This window comes from Camelina sativa, chromosome 17, assembly GCF_030686135.1.
Source record: "Camelina sativa cultivar CO46 ecotype springtype chromosome 17, ASM3068613v1".
Lineage (NCBI taxonomy): Eukaryota > Viridiplantae > Streptophyta > Magnoliopsida > Brassicales > Brassicaceae > Camelina > Camelina sativa.
In genome coordinates, this window is record NC_141896.1 from 11,823,276 (window position 1) to 11,846,857 (window position 23,582).

The window sequence follows — 23,582 nt, forward strand, 5'->3', positions numbered from 1 at the left end:
CTAATGGGCCTAAGTTTTAATAAGTGTTTAAAAATAGGCCCAACAGTAGAGAGACAATAGTACTATTCATCTAGGCACGATGAGATAGAACCAGAACCACCATAGAAACCGCGCACAACGAAGCACGATCTGTACACGTGCCAAATCCTGATTGGGTCATTGCTCGAGCTTATAGATCCACCGTTCATTTCCCCCAGAAAGCTTTCTCTCCGAGCTCGACTGTTTTTTTTTTTTTTTTTAGAAAACGTCAAAATCAGATCTTTCGATCGTCTCCGCCTTCGATTATCCAAAAAGGTAAGCTCCGAATATTTTATTGAAAAAAAACCCTAATTCTCTCATAGTACATTCGAGTTTCCTAGGTTATGTCTGGATTTCAAAACTGTTAGCGCTTTGATTCACTGTTTTGTTGTAAAATTATTGCATGTACTGTCTGAATTCGATTTTGTCTTTGTTTCTTGTGTTCTTAAGCGTATGAACAACCAAAATTTTGAAACTTTTTGTACTTGGTAGGATTATATGGTATATATGTAATGAAATATAGGCTAATTGGGTTTGGTATCCACTGCTACTATGTGCTTTTCAATGTTTTAATTTGGCGTAAGTGATCTACTTTTACCAATACATTGTGAAATTTTTGTGTTGTTGTTATGGTATGATGATGATGATCAAAATCTAATTGAATTTAGACTCTTTTGGTATGTATGAGATGAGAATGTGCCTTCATTGATCTGTTTTTTTTAACTTTTGTGTCCTGCTTGCTTAATTTATGATCTAAGTCTTGTAACTAAATCATTTGGATTTTGGTTTAAAAAGTCATGGTATTGTGATTTTGCAGGCTCTCTTGTTGTTATTGGAAAATGGCAGATACCAACACCAAAGCCGGGTTGAAAAAGCCAGTTTTCACAAAGGTTGATCAGCTGCGTCCTGGTACTAGTGGACACAATGTCACCGTGAAGATCGTTAGCACCAAGATGGTGTTACAGAAAGGTCGTACTGATGGTCCTCAGGCTCGCCAGTTGCGCATTTCTGAATGCATTCTTGGAGATGAGACTGGAGTTGTCGTCTTTACCGCAAGAAATGACCAAGGTATATAGAATATAATAAGACTGTTAAAACTCTCTGTGTGAATGTTTTTGATCCACAGGCTAGTGAATAATAGGGATTTATGACATGTTATCTTTGATTTGGTTATGTGTGTAGTGGACCTAATGAAAGAGGGATCCACTGTAACTCTACGCAATGCCAAAATCGACATGTATAAAGGATCAATGAGGCTAGCTGTAGACAAGTGGGGTCGTGTTGAAGTTACAGAGCCTGCGAGCTTCAAAGTGAAAGAAGACACCAACATGTCCCTTATCGAGTATGAGCTCGTCAACGTCGTTGAATAAAAGTGACACAATCCTCTAAAGACTCCTAGAGAAGGCCTCAATAATAAACCAGTCATTCGTAACCGTTAATGTTGGCATCAAGAGAGAGTGAATTATGATATTCTGCACTAAGCTATGTGAGGAGTGATGGCTCTAAAAGTGAATGCAGAGCTTTGGCTTTAGGTTACGACTTTTGTGACACCTTTTGTTTTGTAATGTCACCATAACTGTTAAGGCTTTTGGGCTAACATTGTTTACTTTCTTACACCTTTTGCCTCGTATGCATATTCTCCTATTGAAGAAAACAGAAACTGCAAGTCTCTCTATACACTATAGATCAACACCCATAATGATTTCTTTCCATTTTGGGTAGAAGTTAAACCAAAATGCAACTAGATATGGGCGGAATCACTTCGTCAATGATTGTGGAGAAGAAATGTTGCTGAAGTGATGGCCTGATGGGACTTCGATTGTGTAAGAGCGTCAGCATTGCATCATGACTGATGGCTTTTTGGTTTCCTTTGTCTTTTTAATTTGTTTATTGTCTCACGTCTTGGTTATGAAACTTGATATAAAGAAATGAACAATAATATGGATACACATATAGAGTTAGTAAAGAAAAAGTTTCTTCCAGCCAAAAGTAATGTATCTTTTCATGAGTGTTAAATGGTTAAGTGGGGATGTTTAGTGCGTTTAATTCTTTTAGAGTTGTTTCCTTATCCTCTTCCTAATCAAAAAAAATTGTTAGGAGAAATTCTTGGATTAATACGTACGTTATTCAGAGATATTAATGGAGAAATCGTGACATGCATTTTGATTTTTGAAATATAAAACCCCGGTTTATGGGTTTGTAATTGTGATGTAAATGCATTACTATCCAAATTTAAAATCCACATCATAACGTATGACAGCTTGAACATTAAGTTGGTGAATATCGATAACACATTGTTTTCTTTCCAAGTGTTGTTAGACTAAATTGTGTTCTATATCGATGACGATGAGTAATGCTTGGACCACTAAAGGTGCATTGAACACTATAAGTTTTGTACTTTTAGAAAATTGGACATTGAAGGCTCACCTTAACGTGTGAACTATTATATGAATTGTGTTGCGGTGAAAATATTTTCGAGTTGAGTTCCATTGGAGAGACTAAAATCATACAACAGTAAAAAGAAATAGTGTCGTGTCGAAGAATTGGTGTGGTGTTTCTCGAAAATTTTCATTAAATATATCACAAGATTTTGTTAAAAACAAAGTGAAAAAAAAAAATTGTTTCAAGTTACACCGAGTAAGAAAGGTTAGTTTAACATTGTCTACGGATGTGTTTGTTTGTCACCAATCAGTCAATCACCATCGGTAGGATAAATGTTGTTGACAAATGTGAAACAAAAAATTAATAAGTCAATTTTTTTTCTTCTAATCAATGCCTTAACTATCCACATTAAACATTGGTTCAGTTTTTTTAAGTATATATATACACACACTGACACACACAATTGCATCGACAACCCACCAACATTTACTCTGCCCCAATCGAGTGTTTCCTCTGTCTCTCTCTAAACAAAAAATGCTCAAACGATTTTTTCTTCTCCTATCCTTCGTGTCTTGTCTCTTCCATGTAAGTGAAACTCAAATTGTCTGATTTCTCTAAAACTGATGATTCGCTTCAAGCTTTTTTATTGGATTTGTTTCTGTTTTATTCATGCTTTTTGATCATTTGAACAATATTGGTAACTTCCACAATGCAGATAGTTATGGCCGGAGGAGAACGGTTAACTAACGGCGGTTTTTCGCCGGAGACGAATCCGTTCACACCAAAAGCTTCTTTGGTACGTTACTGGAACAAACAGATCCAAAACCAATCACTACCAGGCTCAGCATTTCTCCTCTCCAAAGCTTCACCACTAACCGCCGTCGCCTCCGCCACATTCGCCAAACTCGCCTCCCAAAACTCGCTTCCGGATCGCCTCCCTGACTTCTGCTCCGCCGCTAACCTCTTCTGTTTCCCCGACTTGGGTCCGACCCTCGAGAAACACAGCAACGACGTTAAGTTCTCTGTTTACGACCAACGAAACTTCACCAACTACGGCACGACTCGTCCCGGCGGCGCAGACTCGTTCGAGAAATATTCACAAAACGGCAACGTAGTAACCGACTCTTTCCGGCGGTACAGCCGCGACGCCGCCGGTCACGACGATTCGTTCAAAGGCTACGCCGATAACAGCAACGTCGTCGATGAAAACTTCAATTCCTACGGCAGGTCAGCCACCGGCGGCTCCGGAGAATTTAAAACCTATCAATCCGGAGACAACAATCCGACGAGCCGTTTCACGGCGTATTCCGACGACGGAAACGGTCGTGCTCAGACGTTCAAGACCTACACTCACGAAGGAAACGCCGGTCCGGGTCAATCTTTCACCAGTTACGGCAAAAACGGTAACGGAGCTCCGAACGAGTTCTCTTCATACGGCGTCTCCTCCAATGTAATTGGATCGGAGTTCTCCAACTACGGCCAAAACGCTAACTCAGCCAATGACACTTTTAAAGGCTACGGCGGCGACGGGAATGTTCCTCGGAACAACTTTAAAAGCTACGGTGCCTCAGGGAACGCAGCCGTGGACACATTCTTGAATTATAGAGACAAGGCTAACGTAGGGGGACGATACGTTCTCGTCGTACGCCAAGAACTCGAACTCAGAGAAGGTAGATTTTGTGAATTACGGTAAATCTTTTAATCCCGGTTCGGAATCGTTTACCGGTTATGGTAAAGGAGCTGAAGGAAACAAGATTGATTTCAAGACGTATACAAAGAACTCAACGTTCAAGGATTACGCTAAAACCGGAGTCGGATTCGCGAGATACAACCAGAGTAAACTCCGCGATGGTAAAAAGGTAAATAAGTGGGTGGAGCCTGGCAAGTTCTTTAGAGAATCGATGCTTAAAGAAGGTACATTGATTTGGATGCCTGACATTAAGGATAAAATGCCGAAAAGATCGTTTCTTCCCCGTAGCATTGTCTCGAAACTACCGTTTTCGACATCAAAAATTACGGAAATAAAGCGTGTTTTCCACGCTAGAGATAACTCAACGATGGAAGGGATCATTGCTAATGCGGTAACAGAATGCGAGAGATCACCTACGGTCGGAGAGACGAAACGATGTGTCGGATCAGCGGAAGATATGATCGATTTCGCTACATCGGTGCTAGGTCGAAGTGTGGTAGTCCGAACGACAGAGAGTGTAGCTGGATCGAAACAGAAAGTAATGATCGGGAATGTCAAAGGAATCAACGGTGGAAAAGTGACAAAGTCAGTTTCATGTCATCAGAGTTTGTATCCTTACTTACTCTACTACTGTCACTCTGTGCCTAAAGTTCGGGTCTACGAAGCGGATCTTTTAGACCCTAAGAGTAAAGCCAAGATCAACCATGGTATTGCTATATGTCACATGGACACTTCAGCTTGGGGTGCGAGCCATGGAGCTTTCGTGTCGCTTGGATCCAAGCCGGGTCAGATCGAGGTCTGCCATTGGATCTTTGAGAATGATATGAATTGGGCCATCGCCGATTAATTACCATGTCGTACGTAGAAAAATGAATAATAAATGTTATTTTTTTGTATCTTTATATTTCTGTAACGATACAAACTCGTTATGTTCCTCCGAGGCTCCGACTCTGTTAAATAAATATGTTGTGGAAATTAAAGAAAAAAAAATTGTAGTGGGATGCATTTTTTAAAAATAAATGAATTTTTACCTAAGCAATTTAACTTATAGGAGTTATAAGTTAGGTAATAATCAATTCGTGTGGATAACTTAAACAAAGCAAAATCATACTATACTAATAACAAATGATTACATTTGTGATATTAATAAGTTGTTATTCTAGATGATTGGTTAGAAAGAGGACCACGCCCAAATTTAAAATTGTATAATTAACAATTATATAAAAACATCGAATACAAGCAGAGAGAACTAAAAACAACACAATAACGATAAAAGGGTGGAGTCACGAGGCGGGGGTTGTTTAAAAGGGACAATGCAACTCTCTTATTGAAACTTTATGAATGTAAAACATCCAAACATATTTTGTTATGCATTTGGAATTTGTTGGAATGATTAATGAGTCGACGACATTCACATGTCATTTTATCTTTCATGATATCATTGCTTGGTTCAGCAAGCATCTGATATTTTAGTTCGTCACAAACACGTATTAGTCGGTAAACCGGATATCTAAGCGACGCCACATCTTAGCCCTAAGAAATCAGGATACATTTCATATCGGTTCGACAGAGAATCAGTCCGGTCCAACCGATCATATCATCCTAGTTACGTTGAACTGGTTTTGATGTTTCTTTGTCTGGAAGTGTAACTGTGTAAGACTGACCTTTACTGAAACACAGTTCCAACATTCAGGGAAATGTTATTGATACAATATCTCAATGAAGTAAAGAAGTTATGTAATGGAATATGGGGAAGACCAAAGCTTTTTTAATGAAGATTGACTCAACCATCACTTATTCGTGAGATTGTTTTTGGGGACAAACAACAAGTTATGTAGGCCTATAAAGGACATGTAGCTTAGTGTGACTAGCAAGGTCCTTCTCTCCTAATTTGACTTGTTGTCATTTAAATCATTTTTGTATTTGTTACTTTTTTTTAGTAATAGATGTGACTGCATCTTTACGATGATGGGTAAAAGAAAAAACTATATGAAATGTTCTTTTTTTACCGGTTTAATTGGTGAACATTTTAGAGTGAAAAACAAATCGTCTCAATCTCATTACAAATCACACTACTTCAACTTTTGACATAATTTGAATAGCATTTATCATAACAACAAGGATTAACTTAACCAGCCGATTGTGATATGTACTAAATTTTCGTAAACATCTCCCATATGCAACATAATTTCACTAAAAATCAGGTTTGCAACTATGGAATCTAAGAGCAACAGCAAAATATAAGCTGCCATACATGTTATCGTATGGTCAAAAACTTTAAGCTCATAAAATGACCAGCCAAATATATAGCATAAGTACCATTGTGAATAAGAAAATACCATCCAAAAGCAAAGAAATATTTAAAACTCAAAAAATATTAGTATCCAAGTGAAAGACAACCGACTCCTCCTACCTTCACCGGTTCCATCTGATCACTCCGCATGCTTGCTAGTCGCATATTTCAAGATTGCATCCGGGAAAAAAGCTCTGTCCCCATATGCTCATGCACCAGGTCTCCTTCCCAGATGAATACCGAAAGGGTTGAAAGGGTATCTAGGGCCTCTAGGGTCAAAAGGATCTCTACGGTCGAAAGGGTCTCTACGGTTGAAAGAGTTTTCTCTTCGAGGGTTGCTTTTTTTTGGGGAAGTCTTCCTCTTGCTAGGATAATGAGTTGTCTCCGTCGCCCCCAAAAATCAGCAAATCTACACTTCCAACCAACCTCATCTGTTAATGCCCAAAAAAGATCCTTAGCTTTCTCCAAGCATTTCTGTTTCCACAAATCATCGTCTGATGCCAAATACCGCATCTATCTACAAACACAAGCCATCTTCCCAATACTCACACCAGGAAGCAACTCTAGTATCTTCCGCTTTAGCTTTGTTGGTAAGCGCATTAAACATGGTGGAGGTTCCAAGCCAACCTTATCAGAAATATCAAACAACAACGGTATAACAAGATCATCTTTTACCATTCCCAAGGAACACAAACACGTCACGGTATCAAACTTTAAAGTATCCAAAACCAAATCGATAACGTGCACAAACCTACGCTTATCAAGATAAGTCATGCGCACAAAGCTACGCTTATATCGAGATAAGTCGTGCGCACACGCTCACGAGACCCACTTAGAGTTCCGTAAACTACAACCCTAGCTAACAGACTCGAGTGTAGGGAGGTCCTTTCTTCTCCAATGACAAGAAATGTAGCTAAGTGACTAGGGAGGTCCTTTCTTCTCCAATTTTACTAGTGGAAATATTCATCTTTCAAGATGATGGTCTGTAGTAACAGTCACAGATATATAAATATCTGTTTTGCTACAACTGTGAATAGGTCATTTAAATTTTATCTAATATATAGTTCAAAATAACTTATTGCTTTGAAGGTGTGATACAATCGTTGTGATACCGTATAAACAAGATGGTTCATCAAATGAGACAAAATTTATGGCAAAACTACAAATCTCTAAAGATATGAAAGTTCATAATTTTTTTGTTTCAATCCCTTTAGAAACCACAACTTCAACTTCTGAGTTCTGACAAAATTTAAATTGAACTGCGTTAAATCATAAAGTTTTGTGAACATGTCCCATATGAAATCTAAGAGCAATACTAGTATAATATAAGAAGCCATGTTGTTGATAAAATAAGAAGCCCTGTTATTATACTTAATTACTTATACATCTGGTGGTTACAGAGAAAAAAAAAAAAGAACTCATAAAAGAGCAACCATGAAGCATAAAAAGAAGAGAACATCATTTAAAACCAAAGAAACTTTATAAGGATCAAACATACTAGTTCCCTCCCCATTTATTTGCTGATATCGGAAAAGCCATATACAATACACCTACTTCTCCTACCACCTTCAACAGATTCACCAGTTCCATTTTCTCACCCGGGATGTTTGCTAGCTAGTTGAATCCCCCAAGGTTGCACCTGGGAGTAAACTGCTGACCCCATGTTCGTCCGCCAAGCCCACGTGCTGGTTGTCCCGGGTGAATACCAAGGCCAGGGGATCCATACAAGCGATCTCCATGAAACAATGTGAAAGAAGGGTCTCCAATGATCCGAGGGAATCGCATAGCTCTTCTTCCCGTGGAAACATCCCTTCTTGGAAACTGTTTATGCCTCCAAGCAGCAGCAAGCTGGTTATGCATCCAAAAACCAGCAAATCTTGCCTTCCAGTTAACCAAATCACCCTCTCCTGTCCCAACAACATTCTTAGCTTCTTCCAAGCACTTCTGTTTCCACAAGTCATTATCTGAAGCCAGATACCGCATCTCAGTACAAAGGCAACACATCTTCGCAATACTCACGCCGGGAAGCAACTCTAGTATCTTCAGCTTTAGATCTGTTGGCAAACGCATCAAGCACGGTGGAGGTTCCAAGCCAGCTTTATCGCAAAGACCAATTAACAACGGGATAACAAGACCATCTTTAACCATTCTCCAGAACATGAACACTTCACGGTAAATCCTCGAAGAGCCTTCTTTGTCAGACTTCAAAGTATCCATAACCATATCTATAACGGGCACAAACCTACGCTTATCAAGATTCATGTGAACTCCCCCACTACTAGACCCACCTACAGTTCCGTAAACTACAACCCAAGAGCCTAAGTTCTGAAACTTCAAAGTCACAGACTCGATTGTTTTGGTATCCTTAGACTTAATTATCTCAGGTAGAGTATACTTTAGGGAAACCGTAAGTAACTTCTCTGAAAAGCTAAACTTATCAGACCCTGAATCGAACAGCACGAATCCAGATTCTAACATAACCGCATGAACTGAGGAAGCCAAAGTAGTCAATTCACTGGTATCACCAGATTTCTCAAGCAATATATTTCTCAAGAAGAATGGTTCACTTAACCTTTTGCTTTCAGCGGCAGCGAGCTCCATGTCTTCCATGTCATCAAGCTCCTCCACATCCATCGGCTCTGGACTCTCTATACCCGTCTTGGATCCTTCTGCTGGATCTTCCACGGTGGAAGTCGGATTCGGTTTGGCTTGATCTGGGACAACATCATCAACCTCTGCGAATCCAATACCCATCGAATCGTGAACAGCCGCCGCCTGATTACTTTCCGATCCCAATTCCAAATTCGAAGACTCCGCAACCTCAACAGATGCGATAAAAGCAGATTGATCCAGAGAGTAGTGGATAAGGTCACCGGATGTTACACCAAGAGATCGGAGCGTATCCTCCGGCGAAGACGCGAGAAGCTCGTCTTTACGATTAAGCGAAAGATGAACGGAGGAAGGCGCCGTGGGATTGATACGTCGCAGGAGATCGTTGAGAGTTCCTGTATCGGCCAATTCGAGTTTTAGGGTTTCTCTCGTCTCGTGAAGTCTCAACCGTAGCTTCATCCTCGGACTCTGTTATGATGAACTTTGTGATCTTCTTCTTCTTCTTCTTCTTCTTCTTCGACAAGAAAAGAGATAAGAAAGGCTGAGGCGGTTACGAGTTATGTGGCGTCTTTGGGCCTATAATTTATTTATTTGGGCTTTTTGGTGGGTAACATACCAACCAACCCGATCCGATTAGAGATATTGTTTTTCGTGTTTATATGTAAATTAGGATTTTCTACATTAACGGTTAGAAGTAAACAATGAAAAAATACCAAATACACGCTTTCCATGAATTGTTTAAAATTCTTTGTTTGGTTAATTAAACAATGAAAGAATCAAAGTACAACTTAACTTTGTGTCCGAATAAGTACTCGGTTTCTTTGGAAGCACATTCATCAATCACGACAAGATCTTATGATCAAAGATCAAGAAGTCGTCATTACCTTTGACAAAAATACAAAATTTCATATCTTTAAGGATAATATATAAATAATAATATTTATAGAAATTTTGAATAATAGTAATTAATATGAGAAATAATAGCTAGGGACATTTTTTCATGAGTATTTTTTGTTCATTACAAATAGCATCTATTTTGAAAAATTGGATCATAAACACTGACTACATGACTTACCTACCATTTTTCAAAAATGAGGTGGCGAATCCCACCCACATAGACTAGACAATCACAATTTAACACATTTAAACAATTTGTTAAAAATGCCCCTTTTGATATACCCCTTTTCAAAAATACCCTCTTTTCTGGCTATTTTTATTTTTGCCCTCTTTTAATTTTTAATGACCATTTTACCCTTAGATGAAAATTATTTTATTCAATAAAAAGAAAAAAACAAAATTTTCCCGCCAAAAAATTTCCGACATATTTTCCCGCCAAAAAATTTTCGAAAAAAATTTCCCGTCAAAAAAATTTTGATAAAAAAATTTCGACAAAAAATTTTCCCGCCAAAAAAAATTTACAAGGTTTTTAAAAGGTTTTATAAGGTTTCTACCTTATAAAAGCCTTATAAACACCTTGTAAAAGCTTTTACAAGATTTTTTAAAGAGTTTTAAAAGGTTTTTTAAACAACTTGTAAACGCTTTTACAAGATTTTTAAAAGGTTTTTAAAAGATTTTAAAAGGTTTTTAAAAGGTTTTTAAAAGGTTTTCAAATGGTTTTTAAAAAGATTTTTAAAAAGTTTTTAAACACCTTGTAAACGCTTTTACAATGTTTTTAAAAACCTTGTAAAAGTTTTTATAAGATTTTGGGTTTTAAAAAAATATTAAACACCTTGTAAATGCTTTTAAAAAGTTTTTAAAAGCGTTTACAAGGTGTTTAAAAACCTTTTAAAAGCATTTACATGGTTTTTAAAAGCGTTTACAATATGTTTAAAAACCTTTTAAAAACCTTGTAAACGTTTTTAAAAGTTTTTTAAAAGCGTTTACAATGTTTTAAAAAGGTATAAATTTCAATCTTTTTGGCGGGAAAAATTTTCGATTTTGGCGGGAAAATTTTTTTTTGGCGGGAAAAAATAATTTTTTCGGGAAAATTTTTCGATTTTGGCGGGAAAAAGAATTTTTGGCAGGAAACCTTTTTTGCGGGAAAATATTTTCGATTTTGATGACTGTACATTCTTGCTGTCACTCAAAAAGGGTAATTTGGTCATTTTGTATATAAAAGGGGTAGTTTTAAAAATAGTCAACATGAAGGAGTATTTTTAAAAAGGGGTATAGAAAAAGGGGCATTTTTGAGAATGCCCCAAATAATATCTTTGCAGATTTTTGACTGTTACTAATAATGAAATTAAATGTTTTAAATATAGTTGCCTAATAGAATAATTAGATTTGGTTGATTAGCCGAAAACATATGGTTATGGAAAAATGGATAATAAACACTTTGTATTTTGGAAAAATGGATAATAAACACTGACTATATGATTATGATTTATCTACCATTTTTAAAAAAATGAGGTGGCGAATCCACCTACATAGACTAGACAAACACAATTTAACACATTCAAACAATATCTTTGCAGATTTTTTACTAAATACTAATAACAAAATTAAATGTTTTAAGTATAGTTGACAAATACAAAAATTAGATATGGTAGATTAGCCGAAAACATATGGTTGATTTGGTTTACTGAGAATTTTAGTGCACCCTCTAATTAGGAAAAAATAACACCAGTCAACTCAGATGCAAAAGCCAAAAAAGATAAAGCCAGAATCTATCATAGTAGCCTAATCATGATTAGCGTGCGCAGCAGCGTTATATATATAACAACAACAAGAAGATCCCTCCAGATTAAATATTGTAATTATACAATTTACGAAGACTAAAATACAAAGACCCACCACCAAATTCGACCGTTGCTCACAACGCTCCAATAACCAAATCCCCAATTTCTTCTTCTTCTTTATTCAAAACAAAGTTGCGATTTTTATTTTGTTTCCATCTTACCGTTAGCTAAGTGTAAAAAAAAAACCCTAAATTGGTTCAATCTTTGCGATCTAAACCCATTTCTTGAATTTCACATCTGAATCACAAAGTCTCAATCTTGAATCCTCTGTAAAAAAAAATGGCGGCTTTAGCACCAGGGATCCTTCAAAAGCTAATCGACGGTATGAAAACCGGAGTTAAACCGACCGGAGAACACAGAAGCTCGTTATTACAAGTCACAGATATCGTTCCCATCGATCTTGACGAGAAGAATCTATTACCCAAACAAGGCTTCTTCATTAAAGTCTCTGATTCATCTCATTCGATCTACGTTAGCCTTCCTTCTGATCAAGACGACGTGGTTCTAAGCAACAAGATGCAGTTGGGTCAGTTTATATACGTTGATCGGCTCGATCCAGGGACACCTGTTCCGGTTATGAAAGGCGCTAGGCCGATTCCGGGACGGCATCCTCTGCTTGGTACACCTGAGCCGTTGATGAGTGCGAGAGGGAAGGTTGAGAAAGAGTCTGGTACGAGACCGAGGAGAGGTTCTTGGGGTCAGAACGGTGACGTTTCGTCTCCGTTTGTGTTAAAGCCTGCGCCTTTGGATTTTGATCAGTGTACCCCGGCGAAACATAGGATTGGTAATGGGAGATTCACGGCGGCGTCTCCTGTTGTTATGACGAGAGGGAGATCACCTGGTGGAGTTAGGTGCTCTTATGGTGGAGGGCTTTTGTCGAATTTGAAAGGAGAGAGTCCTGCTGCGATGATGAGGAAGAGCTGTGTTGTTCCGCCGACTTCGAAGTTTCCGAGAAGCAGAAGTGTTTGCGATAGAGAGATGTTGACCAAGAACTCTGTTTCCTCTGTTCTTGTTACTCCTTTTAAATCCTCTGTAGGTACATTTTGCTCTGTGTGTTTTTCTTTATTGGCTTTAAGCGTTAAGGGTTTTTGTTGAGAGGGTTTTTAAATCTTGATTTTGTAGGCAAAGAAAAGCGATTCACCTCCTCCGAGTATGCGTACTAGGAGAGCAACAGCAGCTGCTATGGTGGAAGATGAAAGAGATGCTCCAAAATCTATATCGAAGATGGTTTCTCCAAAGCATGAATCTAAGTACAGTAAGTTGGAAAAACCAGAGAAGAGTTTGAGTCTACCAGGAAGACTTAGCACACTGAGCAAGGTTTGCATTAAATTTGATACAGTCTTTTAAGACTGTTTTGGTTATAATACTAAGAGATGTCTTTGTAACTGTGAACAGGAAGCTATGCAGCAGCGAGAGATGGCTCAGAAGATAGCTCTTCAAGCATTGCGAGAAGCTACAACCACAGAAACAGCCGTTCGTCATCTCAAGTATACATCTGAATTTAAGTCGTTTTCATTGTATGATTTATGTGTGTTTTGAGTCTGAAATGTGAATCTTTTTTTGGGACTAAACAGGACATTTGCAAATCTGAGCAAATCAGCAAAAGCTGATTGTCCAGCTGCTTGCTTCGACAAGTTCTTGGAGTTTCACAGCCAGATAGCTGAAACCATGAACGAAATAGCGTCCATTGAAGCAGCTGCTTCATCTGCTACTACTACTGAGAACAAATCTGAGAATGGATCGTCAGTGATCCTACACGAAATCCAGCATAACTCAAATGATCATGAGAAAACCACAGCAAAGAGAAGAATTGTCTTGAAGCAGCAGCAGCAAAGTCACAAGCAGTTGAGATCAAACGATGAGAACAAGAACCCTGCAGCTCCTTCTTCTTCTTCCGGGTTAGGAAACACGGCGAGGTTGGTTAAAGAGATAGAGAAAGAAGCTGCAAACTGGTTCATGGAGTTTATAGAGAAGGCTTTGGAGAAAGGGATGAAGAAGTGTAGAGGCTCAGGTGATGCAGATGTTAAGAAGGTTCCACAGTCTTTGATTCTCAAAGTTGTAAACTGGGTGGAAGCAGAACAGTCTGCTGATAACACGAGACGACGACCAGTTCATCCAAAAGCATCACATATCACTAGAAAGCTCAGAATCAAACTGAAGAATCCTTGAACCATATCGAGAGTATTATGTTGTTCCCACTCTACTCCTATTGTGAAAATGCTTTCAGTTGCCACTGCTTACTTATAGAGAGATTCATGGATTCTATTGTCATATAAACATCAATGAAACTAATAAGAGTATGTTTTTCTCAATCACACATTTGCATGTTGTTTTATTTGCATAACGTGTTGAAGATAAATAACTCTCAAAATGTTGAAAACTTAGAGGCAGTACAATTCCAGGTTTCCCAAAGCAAAAGTGCAAATCAATTAAGGACGAGATACTTGGTTCGGTTTAGAGCCAGGCCGGATTCTTAAGGGAAGTGACAACAGCCTTGACTTGCAAGTAGTGGCTAAGACTGTAAAGACTCTTCTCTCTTCCAGTGCCACTCATCTTATACCCTCCAAATGGAATTGTGGCATCAAGTACATCAAAACAATTAATCCAAACGGTTCCAACCCTGAGCGCTCGCATCAGTCGGTTTGCTGTGTCCAGATTCTGTGTGAACACTCCAGAAGCTAAACCATACCTCGAGTTGTTTGCCCTTGCAATCACCTCATCAAGATCCCTATGAAAACGTTTAAATCAGTAAAGTCTAATCAGAAAACGTTAGTTTGATTTAGCATTAGATTCTTACTTAAACTTCAATATGGTTTGAACCGGGCCGAATATCTCGTCTGTAGCTATGAGCATGTCGTCCTGCCAAGTTTAAGTCCATATAACTCATTTTCGCAAGAAACTAACAATTGAGTTTTGTTTTAAGGGGTAATATTTCTGTTCACTTACTTTAACGTCTGAGAAGACTGTTGGTTGAATGTAGTAACCCTTTGAACCAAGCCGGTCACCTCCAGTTTGTAATGTGGCTCCAGCCTCAACTCCATGTTTGATGTACTTCAGGATTTTGTTGAATTGCTCTGAGTCCACCTGTTATTTTTATTTCCAAAATAAGTTTAGGAATTTTGAAAATGCTGTTCTGTTTTTTTCACCAAGATCTTGGTTAGGTTACGGTTTCTAAATGTTGTTCTAAGTACCTGGGGACCTTGCTCAATGCCTGACTTGAAGGGATCTCCAACAGAGCGATGGATAGCACGAGCTTTAGCTTTCTCTACAAACTCATCATACACACGTTCATGTACAAATGTACGCGAGCCAGCACAGCAGCATTGTCCCTACAAGTTAAACAGATCAGGTTATACATATCAAAAAAGGCTGGATTCTTAAGACTCTATATATCCATGGAAATCATATGACTCTAATTCATACATTGAGGTGTTTCAAGTGATGTTACCTGATTAAAAAACAAAGCGAAATGTGCAAGCTCGACGGCCTGATCCACATCAGCATCTTCACATACAATGAATGGTGACTTGCCTCCAAGCTCAAGAGTCACTGGCTTAAGGTTGCTTTTTGCAGCCGACTCAAGAATGATCTTCCCAACGTCAGTAGACCCGGTGAAAGCAACCTGTAAAGTGCAGAATTAATATTTATCAGAAACAAAATGTTACTACTGCCTGGTATGTATTTTTATGCTTGCAGAAACTGTTCCAAGAAAAGATCTAAGGAACAAGATATACAACCATTGCAGAAAACGGTGAGATAAGAAGAATCTTTCAAGGTTTGTATTAGAAACCTTATCAATGTCCATGTGACTAGCTATGGCTGCACCAGCTGTAGCACCAAATCCAGAAACTATATTTACAACTCCTTCAGGAAGTCCAGCCTGTCATAAAATATCAGTTACTTAAACAAAACATAACATATTGTTAAATGAAGCTTGAATGAAAGCCTAAGGCCTATAAGTTGTCAAGTAGACAGATGGTAGCAAACACAAGAGCAAACATTATTACCTCATGAAGTAGTCTTCCAACAAGAAGAGCAGATAGAGGAGTTTGCTCAGCAGTCTTGAGAACAAGGGTGTTTCCACAAGCTAAAGCTGGTCCAAGTTTCCAAGAAAGCATGAGAAGAGGGAAGTTCCATGGGATGATTTGTCCAGCGACACCAATAGGCTCATGCAAGGTCTGCACATGGTGTGGACCATCTGCTGGAACTGTCATTCCATGGATCTTGTCTGCCCAACCTGAGAAACTCATCGAAAGAGAAAGCACAAAGTTTATGAAGATGGATATAATGAGGAAGAAACCTTAGGTACACAATAAAATGCATCAGTGGTTTCACTCACCAGCATAGTACCGGAACACCCTAGCAAGCATTGGCACTTCAATTTTAGCAGATTGTTCAAAAGGTTTCCCACAATCCCAACTCTCAAGAGCAGCAAGCTCATCATTATGTTTCTCGATCAAATCAGCGAAACGAAACAGTATCCTTGATCTCTCCTGAAGAAATCAATTAACCAAAACAGAGCGAACATTTCATTTCTTTTTGGTCACCAACTGAGAGAACATTTCAAAACACAAAGAAGTTGCTTATTATTTTAAATACATAAGCTGTCATTCTAGGCCATGGTCCTTCATCAAAAGCCTTGCGTGCAGCTGCAACAGCACGGTTCACGTCTTCTACATCACCTTCAGCTACCTGAGCAATCACTTCACCATTTCTTGGATCCAGAGTAGGGAAAGTTTTTCCTGTAAAAAAATTTAAACAAGTAATAAAAAGTCTCAGTGTTTGTAACAAGCTTTAAGATATTGACAAAGTGCTAAAAAACATTTTCTTACCAGAGGCTGCATCAACGAATCTTCCATTGATTAAGAGCTGTGTGTGTTCAACTTTCACAGGTGGAGTAATAGTGTTTTCAAGATCAGCAGCGAAGTTACTGTATCTCTGAATTCCTCTGTTCATACCTGATGAAGAAAACAAAACAGAACAGGAATCAACCGATCTGATAGAGACCACGATCATCCAATCGATCAACAGACAATGAGCGATCTACAAAATAACACAAGTTGATACAACAGAATCCAAAAAAACTTGGAGACCATCATCAGATAAAAGAGAGAAAATGTAAAAAAGATCAATAAAGTAAGATTATGATCTCGATCGTTGTATTGAACATCACATTATGAACATAGCCACAGAGTCCGATCGGAGCTAAGAAGATATCATTTTTACAAAAATGGATCGTATTAGCCATCAGATATATACCTCTAAGAGATAACAGAGAAGGCGAGGAGGATATGAAGGAGCGAGCGAGCAACGAAGAAACTTTTCTTGACGCCATGGCTAATTACTTTTGTTTCTTCTTCTCTACGGTGTAAAATGTTCTCTCTATACGATGATGCTCTTTTTGTAATTGTAGGCTACACACGGAGTAATGATTTCACATTTAACAAACATAGAAATAAACCAATTTAAGATAGATAGCACTGCATTTTTCCACGTGTGTATGGGGACATGTCGACGCGATTTGTCCCAAATCATATACTAAAATAATTTTATATTTCTACACTAAAAAAGTATATAGATATTATTTTTTAATATAGGGTTGGCATAGATATTTTTCAAACTCTGTAAAATAAATGTGTTACTACTTCTCCCAATATTTTTGAAGGGACGATGGATTTGAGTGGTTAATGTGTGTGATTTGAGTCTGAAGTGTGATAAAGTTGTTGTGAATCTTTTTTTTTGGGACTAAACAAAACATTTGCAAATCTGAGCAAATCAGGAAAAGCTGATTGTCCAGCTGCGTGCTTCGACAAGTTGTTGGAGTACAGAGAAGGCTTTGGAGAAAGGGATGAAGAAGTGTAAAGGCTCAGGTGATGCAGATGTTAAGAAGGTTCCACAGTCTTTGATTCTCAAAGTTGTTAACTGAGTGGAAGCAGAACAGTCTGCTGATAACACAGTTCATCCAAAAGCATCACATATCACTAGAAAGCTCAGAATCAAACTGTGATAAGGCTTTCAGTTTCCACTACTATTGTAATTAGTCAGGCTCGTATACACATCACTGAAACTAATAAGAGTAATGTTTTTATAAATCACACATTTTCATGTTGTTTTATTTATAAAAATGTGTTGAAGATAACTTACTCTGAAAAAAAATCTCGAAAACCTGAAGACAGTACAATTCCAGGTTTTCCAAAGGAAAAGTGCAATAATAAATAAACCAACATCGAGAAATAAGCATAAGTTGCAGCTAACGAAGGACGAGAGATACTTGCTTCGGTTGTTAGAGCCACGCTGGATTCTTGAGGGAAGTGACAACAGCCTTGACTTGCAAGTAGTGGCTAAGACTGTAAAGACTCTTCTCTCTTCCAATGCCACTCATCTTATACCCTCCAAATGGAATCGTGGCATCAAAAAGATCAAAACAGTTGATCCAAACGGTTCCAACCCTGAGCGCTCGCATCAGCCGGTTTGCTGTGTCCAGATTCTGTGTGAACACTCCCGCAGCTAAACCATACATCGATTTGTTTGCCCTTGCAATCACCTCATCAAGATCCCTAAAGGAAGAGACATTAAAAGCCATCAGTAAAGTAAAGTCTAAATCAAAACATGACAACAAAGAGGAAATATTTGGTTTAGCATTAGATTTGTACTTGAACTTCAGTATGGTTTGAACCGGTCCGAATATCTCGTCTGTGGCTATGAGCATGTCATCCTGCCAAGTTTGATACGGTCCATATAATTAGCAAGAAACTGTGATGACAGTTAAGTTTTGTTTTAAGGGGTAATCTTCTCTTTACTTACTTTCACGTCTGAGAAGACTGTTGGTTGAATGTAGTAACCCTTGGAACCAAGCCGGTCACCTCCAGCTTGTAATGTGGCTCCAGACTCAACTCCATGTTTGATGTACTTCAGGATTTTGTTGAATTGCTCTGAGTCAACCTGTTTTTTTTTTTTTTTTTTCAAAATAAGTTTAGGAATTTTGAAAATGCTGTTCTGTTTTTTTCACCGAGATCTTGGTAAGGTTTTGTTCTGTGTACCTGGGGACCTTGCTCAATGCCTGACTTGAAGGGATCTCCAACAGAGCGATTGACAGCACGAGCTTTAGCTTTCGCTACAAACTCATCATACACGCGTTCATGTACAAATGTACGCGAGCCAGCACAACAGCATTGTCCCTACAATTTAAACAGAACAGGCTATACTTATCAAAAAGGGATGGGTACCATATAACTCATATGTTGAGGTGTTTCAAGTGATGTTACCTGGTTAAAGAACAAAGCGAAATGTGCAAGCTCAACGGCCTTATCCACATCAGCATCTTCACATACAATGAATGCTGACTTGCCTCCAAGCTCAAGAGTCACTGGCTTAAGGTTGCTTTTTGCAGCCGACTCAAGAATGATCTTCCCAACTTCAGTAGACCCGGTGAAAGCAACCTGTATAGTGCATAAGATTTATCAGAAACAAAATGTTTACTAAACTGCCTGGTTTGTATTTTTATGCTTGGAGAAACTGTTCCAAGAGAAGATCTAAGGAAAAAGATATACAACCATTGCAGAATACGGTGAGATAAGAAGAATCTTTCAAGGTTTGTATTATAAACCTTATCAATGTCCATGTGACTAGCTACCGCTGCACCAGCTGTAGCACCAAATCCAGAAACTATATTTACAACCCCTTCAGGAAGTCCAGCCTGTCATAAAATATCAGTTACTTAACAAAACATAACATATGTTAAATACTAGCTTGAGTGAAATCGTAAAAGCCTATATTAAGTTTTCAAGTAATCAGATGGTAGCAAACGCAAGAGCACGTTGTTACCTCATGAAGTAGTCTTCCAACAAGGAGTGCAGATAGAGGAGTTTGCTCAGCGGTCTTGAGAACAAGGGTGTTTCCACAAGCTAAAGCTGGTCCAAGTTTCCAAGAAAGCATGAGAAGAGGGAAGTTCCATGGGATGATCTGTCCAGCGACACCTATAGGCTCATGCAAGGTCTGCACATGGTGTGGACCATCAGCTGGAACTGTCATTCCATGGATCTTGTCTGCCCAACCTGAAAAACTCATCGAAAGATAAAGCACAAATTTTGATGAGTCAAAAATCTTATGGGCACACAATAAAAGGCATCAGTAGTTTCACTCACCAGCATAGTACCGGAACACCCTAACAATCATTGGAACTTCAATTTTAGCAGATTGTTCAAAAGGTTTCCCATTATCCCAAGTCTCAAGAGCAGCAATCTCATCATTATGTTTCTCGATCAAGTCAGCTAAACGAAACAGTATCTTTGATCTCTCCTGAAGAAATCAAATTAACCAAAGCTGAGAGAACATTTCAAAAGCACAAAATATATACAAACACAAAGATAGAAGAAGTTGTTTTATTTTTTAATACATAAGCTGTCATTCTAGGCCATGGTCCTTCATCAAAGGCCTTTCGTGCAGCCGCAACCGCACGGTTTACGTCTTCTGCATCACCTTCAGCTACCTGAGCAATCACTTCACCATTTCTTGGATCAAGAGTAGGAAAAGTTTTTCCTGTAAAAAAATTTAAACAAGAAAAAGTCTCAATTATTTGTTACAAGCTTTAAGATATTGTTGACAAAGTGCTAATTCTTACCAGAGGCTGCATCAACGAATCTTCCATTGATTAAGAGCTGTGTGTGTTCAACTTTCACAGGTGGAGTAATAGTGTTTTCAAGAGCAGCAGCAAAGTTACTGTATCTCTGAATTCCTCTGTTCATACCTGATGAAGAAAACAAAACAGAACAGGAATCAATCTATTTCGATCCGATAGAGACCACGAACATCAAAATCAATCAAGAAGTAACCAAAGATCAAAAGACAATGAGCGATCTGCAAATATTGATACAGAATCCAAAAAACTTGGAGACCATCATCAGATCGAAGAGAGAACATGTAAAAAAAATCAATAAAGTAAGATTACGATTTCGATCGTTGAATTGAGCATCACATTATGAACAGTGCCACAGAGTCTGATCGGAGCTAACAAGCGATCATTTTACAAAATGGATCGTATCAGCGATATACATACCTCTAAGAGATAACAGAGAAGGCGAGGAGGACATGAAGGATCGAGCGAGCAACGAAGAAACTTTTCTTGACGCCATGGCTAATTACTTTTGTTTCTTCTTCTCTACGTACGGTGTGTAATGTTCTCTCTACACGATGATGATGCTCTCTCTCTTATATTTTGGTGAGCTCTGTTGTCTTTATAGGCTTACACACGAGTAATGATTTCACATTTAACAAAACATAGAAGGAAACCAAGTTTAGATAATAACACTGCATTTTTCCACGTGTGTATGGATGGGGACAAGTTTAGATAATAATACTAAATATTTATTTTATTTTTCTACACTAAAATGTATATAAATATTATTTTAATATAGTATACTAGATTAGGACCTGAAATTTTTTTTATTTATATTATAATTTTAGAATAAAATATAATTTATATGATTATTTTTTAAAAAAAATTGGATAAAACATTATGCAATAAAATCATATGCTAAATATGATGGCTTGAAAAATACCTATTTTGTAAGTTTTATATTGTTAATTTTGTAATTTTGTGTATGAGAAATTGTTATGTTTATTGTTTGTTTTTATTGTAATTTTTGAACATGTTTGGTAAAAAATTGTTTTAATATGACTCTTGCTTAGGTAAGATTTTATTTTAAACTGCACAATAAGATCTCAGAAATCATGATTAAATGTGATAAATTGCCAAGATTTTATTTCTTTTTATGCCTAACAGTTTTTTTATACCTAACAATATATATTTTGTAACAATACATGAAATACTAAAGATTTTATTTTGAAAATTGTATAAATTATTGGAATATTCTTTGGGATATTCTTGAGTGTATTAATATATCCCACAGATTGACCAATTAATCTATAACTTTTTTTTTAACCAATTTATATTTAGTTTATAACATATTTTGTAACAAACTTATAAAAAGTATATAGTATACAAAAAAAAGATTGTGTGTTAAACTATAAGGGATTATATAGGGGATTTTGGCATAGATATTTATTCAAACTATGTATAATAAGTGTGTTCCACTGTTACTTCTCCCAATATATTTGAAGGGACGATGGATTTGAGTGGTTCACCTACCCCACATTAAAACAGGTGAATTATTTTAGTTATATCGGTACTATCATTAGAGTGGTGAGTGGTCCACAATGTGTGTTGGCAAACAAAAGATTAAGATAATGCTTTAAAAGAATTATGAGATTACGTTTCTAATCTCGCTACTATATTGCTTTTATATGTTTGAGTCATTCATAATCATTCTTATACGACTCACTTAGTCCAATTTAACGAATAGTTTAACACCACATGCATGTAATCGGGGGAGCGATGGACCCGGTATTACAGAGCTTCCAACAAACTTTTACTACATACTTCGTCAAATATTTAGGTATAACATTTGGTATTTAATAGGCCTGTTTTTAAGTAGAAATGAGCCGACAAAAAAAAAAAAAGTAGAAATGATACTTGGTCAATATTTTCAGGCATTTTAAGTTCTACATTTGGTGAAATAACACATATTTGCTGGACAGTTCTATCTTTAGAGTTGGCTAATACTAAGTTCACATAAGCCTATATATATATGTGTTAGAATTGTTATTTAAACAATAAAATTGCCGATCGATACACTTAAAACATTCATCATCAGAATTTTGCCGTGAAAATTGTCACAAATGCTCTTTTTTTTTTTTTTGGGTTAAAGTGCTTGTAAATATTTGTACACTTTCAGATGTGTTAAAAGATTACTTTCATAGTCCAGTGATACATAAATGAGCCTTTTTGCTAATTTATAGAAAAATCATTTTAAAGTTATGATGTGGCTATGCCCATATAAGTTCTCTTTTTATATAGATTGTGTCATCACCTTTTTTCTCCTGTGCGATATTTGCCTTCTGTTTTCATATAAGGTTCGGCATCAACTAAAACCTTATATACAATGGACCGTTCGATTGAATTGCCTAACAAGATCTGTAGGAACAAACGTATGAAATTGAAAACAGCATTATTAATCTTTGGCTTTACCATATACTATCTAGTAGCTAAGTTTCTAACAGCTAGTGCTGATTCAAAACTCCTCATACACTATACACACCACAATTTTGATCGACAAAATAGAGTTTAACATAAAAAAAATATTGTTTAGTCTGTCTCTTTTTTTTTTTTTTTTTGTCAAACAATTTAGTCTGTCTCTATATGCCTACATTTTTCAAGTAATGTATTTTCCCTTTTTTTTTTTTTTGGCCAGAGAAAATGTAAATCTTAGCTGCAAAGCAAAAAAAAAAAAAAAAAAAAGGGTTATATTCTATGTTTCATTATACTGGGCCTAATATTATAATGGGCTAAACCTTCTGATCCAATTCGCTTATATGGGGGAAGTATACGCTATGGTATACAGACTGAAGCATTCGTCGTCTTTATAGACCACAACTTGTTCCCACTTCCCAAATGGAACAAAACTTTCTTCAACTATATGGATACATCATCATCATACATACTCATTTTGCGAGTCATCTCTACTATCAAATAATCAATCACGCGTCGTTACACATCTTCAAGTAGAGAGAGCAGGCTTTTGCTGCCTAGTACCATACGGTTACCGACGTACCATATATGTTTCGGACCTTTTGGTATAAGAGAATTTTGTTTGCACGTGGGGTTAGGTAGCGGTAGCGCGTAGAGTAAACGTTCCTCTGAGAGGACATCAGAGAGACTGAGAGAGAGACGAATAAAGGAAAAAAACAGAACATAAAAAGCCAAAAAGCTAAAAAGAAAACGTTATATTCGAGG

General features: G+C 37.4%; 5 protein-coding genes and 1 pseudogene across 8 annotated transcripts; 3 read left to right on the forward strand and 3 right to left on the reverse strand.

Annotated features, from left to right (window-relative positions):
* Nucleotides 1–35: 35 nt before the first annotated feature.
* On the forward strand, nt 36–1,672 carry LOC147923544 (uncharacterized protein At4g28440-like). The gene is made up of 3 exons (XM_087493966.1): nt 36–294; nt 836–1,086; nt 1,201–1,672. Exons 2-3 carry the CDS (start codon nt 858–860, stop codon nt 1,386–1,388), a joined length of 417 nt encoding a protein of 138 aa, XP_087350092.1. The 5' UTR covers nt 36–294; nt 836–857; the 3' UTR covers nt 1,389–1,672.
* Nucleotides 1,673–2,847: 1,175 nt separating this feature from the next.
* LOC147923545 (polygalacturonase 1 beta-like protein 1) lies at nt 2,848–5,080 on the forward strand. Of its 2 annotated transcripts, none has more exons than XM_087494028.1 (2): nt 2,848–2,985; nt 3,116–5,080. In XM_087494028.1, exons 1-2 carry the CDS (start codon nt 2,935–2,937, stop codon nt 4,091–4,093), a joined length of 1,029 nt encoding a protein of 342 aa, XP_087350154.1. In that variant the 5' UTR covers nt 2,848–2,934; the 3' UTR covers nt 4,094–5,080. The 2 variants fall into 2 exon arrangements, with proteins under 2 accessions (XP_087350154.1, XP_087350153.1); XM_087494027.1 differs by having other exon boundaries at nt 2,855–2,985.
* A 2,644-nt stretch (nt 5,081–7,724) lies between these two features.
* Nucleotides 7,725–9,567, reverse strand: LOC147923546 (F-box protein SKIP22 pseudogene; annotated as a pseudogene). The gene has a single exon (XR_015586920.1). The product of XR_015586920.1 is annotated as an F-box protein SKIP22 pseudogene (transcript).
* A 2,166-nt stretch (nt 9,568–11,733) lies between these two features.
* LOC104756742 (protein CORTICAL MICROTUBULE DISORDERING 4-like) lies at nt 11,734–14,043 on the forward strand. Of its 2 annotated transcripts, none has more exons than XM_010479381.2 (4): nt 11,734–12,763; nt 12,854–13,048; nt 13,127–13,218; nt 13,306–14,043. In XM_010479381.2, exons 1-4 carry the CDS (start codon nt 12,011–12,013, stop codon nt 13,898–13,900), a joined length of 1,635 nt encoding a protein of 544 aa, XP_010477683.2. In that variant the 5' UTR covers nt 11,734–12,010; the 3' UTR covers nt 13,901–14,043. The 2 variants fall into 2 exon arrangements, with proteins under 2 accessions (XP_010477683.2, XP_087351681.1); XM_087495555.1 differs by having other exon boundaries at nt 11,804–12,767.
* On the reverse strand, nt 14,034–17,173 carry LOC147923547 (aldehyde dehydrogenase family 2 member B7, mitochondrial-like). The gene is made up of 11 exons (XM_087495556.1): nt 16,991–17,173; nt 16,564–16,689; nt 16,331–16,473; nt 16,071–16,224; nt 15,739–15,968; nt 15,522–15,611; nt 15,180–15,353; nt 14,923–15,060; nt 14,678–14,815; nt 14,529–14,590; nt 14,034–14,459 (listed from the first exon to the last, which is right to left on the reverse strand). The coding sequence occupies exons 1-11, from the start codon at nt 17,064–17,066 to the stop codon at nt 14,186–14,188; spliced, it is 1,605 nt and encodes a 534-aa protein (XP_087351682.1). The 5' UTR covers nt 17,067–17,173; the 3' UTR covers nt 14,034–14,185.
* Nucleotides 17,174–17,813: 640 nt separating this feature from the next.
* Nucleotides 17,814–21,009, reverse strand: LOC147923548 (aldehyde dehydrogenase family 2 member B7, mitochondrial-like). The gene is made up of 11 exons (XM_087493967.1): nt 20,787–21,009; nt 20,352–20,477; nt 20,127–20,269; nt 19,876–20,029; nt 19,556–19,785; nt 19,338–19,427; nt 18,997–19,170; nt 18,772–18,909; nt 18,536–18,673; nt 18,385–18,446; nt 17,814–18,288 (listed from the first exon to the last, which is right to left on the reverse strand). Exons 1-11 carry the CDS (start codon nt 20,860–20,862, stop codon nt 18,015–18,017), a joined length of 1,605 nt encoding a protein of 534 aa, XP_087350093.1. The 5' UTR covers nt 20,863–21,009; the 3' UTR covers nt 17,814–18,014.
* Between the last annotated feature and the right edge of the window lie 2,573 nt (nt 21,010–23,582).

What these genes read in the sequence shown, in the direction of transcription:
- LOC147923544 (XM_087493966.1), top strand. Translation starts at nt 858, where the DNA reads ATGGCAGATACCAACACCAAAGCCGGGTTGAAAAAGCCAGTTTTCACA. An exon ending in TACCGCAAGAAATGACCAAG is followed by an intron (nt 1,087 to 1,200) that starts GTATATAGAATA and finishes TTATGTGTGTAG; the next exon opens with TGGACCTAATGAAAGAGGGA.
- LOC147923548 (XM_087493967.1), bottom strand. Translation starts at nt 20,862, where the DNA reads ATGGCGTCAAGAAAAGTTTCTTCGTTGCTCGCTCGATCCTTCATGTCC. An exon ending in GGTGTTCCGGTACTATGCTG is followed by an intron (nt 19,786 to 19,875) that starts GTGAGTGAAACT and finishes TGAGTTTTTCAG; the next exon opens with GTTGGGCAGACAAGATCCAT. An exon ending in CAAACCATACTGAAGTTCAA is followed by an intron (nt 18,289 to 18,384) that starts GTACAAATCTAA and finishes CTCTTCCTTTAG; the next exon opens with GGATCTTGATGAGGTGATTG.
- LOC104756742 (XM_010479381.2), top strand. Translation starts at nt 12,011, where the DNA reads ATGGCGGCTTTAGCACCAGGGATCCTTCAAAAGCTAATCGACGGTATG. An exon ending in TTACTCCTTTTAAATCCTCT is followed by an intron (nt 12,764 to 12,853) that starts GTAGGTACATTT and finishes TTGATTTTGTAG; the next exon opens with GCAAAGAAAAGCGATTCACC. An exon ending in GACTTAGCACACTGAGCAAG is followed by an intron (nt 13,049 to 13,126) that starts GTTTGCATTAAA and finishes AACTGTGAACAG; the next exon opens with GAAGCTATGCAGCAGCGAGA.
- LOC147923547 (XM_087495556.1), bottom strand. Translation starts at nt 17,066, where the DNA reads ATGGCGTCAAGAAAAGTTTCTTCGTTGCTCGCTCGCTCCTTCATATCC. An exon ending in TTGGAAGACTACTTCATGAG is followed by an intron (nt 15,612 to 15,738) that starts GTAATAATGTTT and finishes ATTTTATGACAG; the next exon opens with GCTGGACTTCCTGAAGGAGT. An exon ending in CAAACCATATTGAAGTTTAA is followed by an intron (nt 14,460 to 14,528) that starts GTAAGAATCTAA and finishes ACGTTTTCATAG; the next exon opens with GGATCTTGATGAGGTGATTG.
- LOC147923545 (XM_087494028.1), top strand. Translation starts at nt 2,935, where the DNA reads ATGCTCAAACGATTTTTTCTTCTCCTATCCTTCGTGTCTTGTCTCTTC. An exon ending in TCGTGTCTTGTCTCTTCCAT is followed by an intron (nt 2,986 to 3,115) that starts GTAAGTGAAACT and finishes TCCACAATGCAG; the next exon opens with ATAGTTATGGCCGGAGGAGA.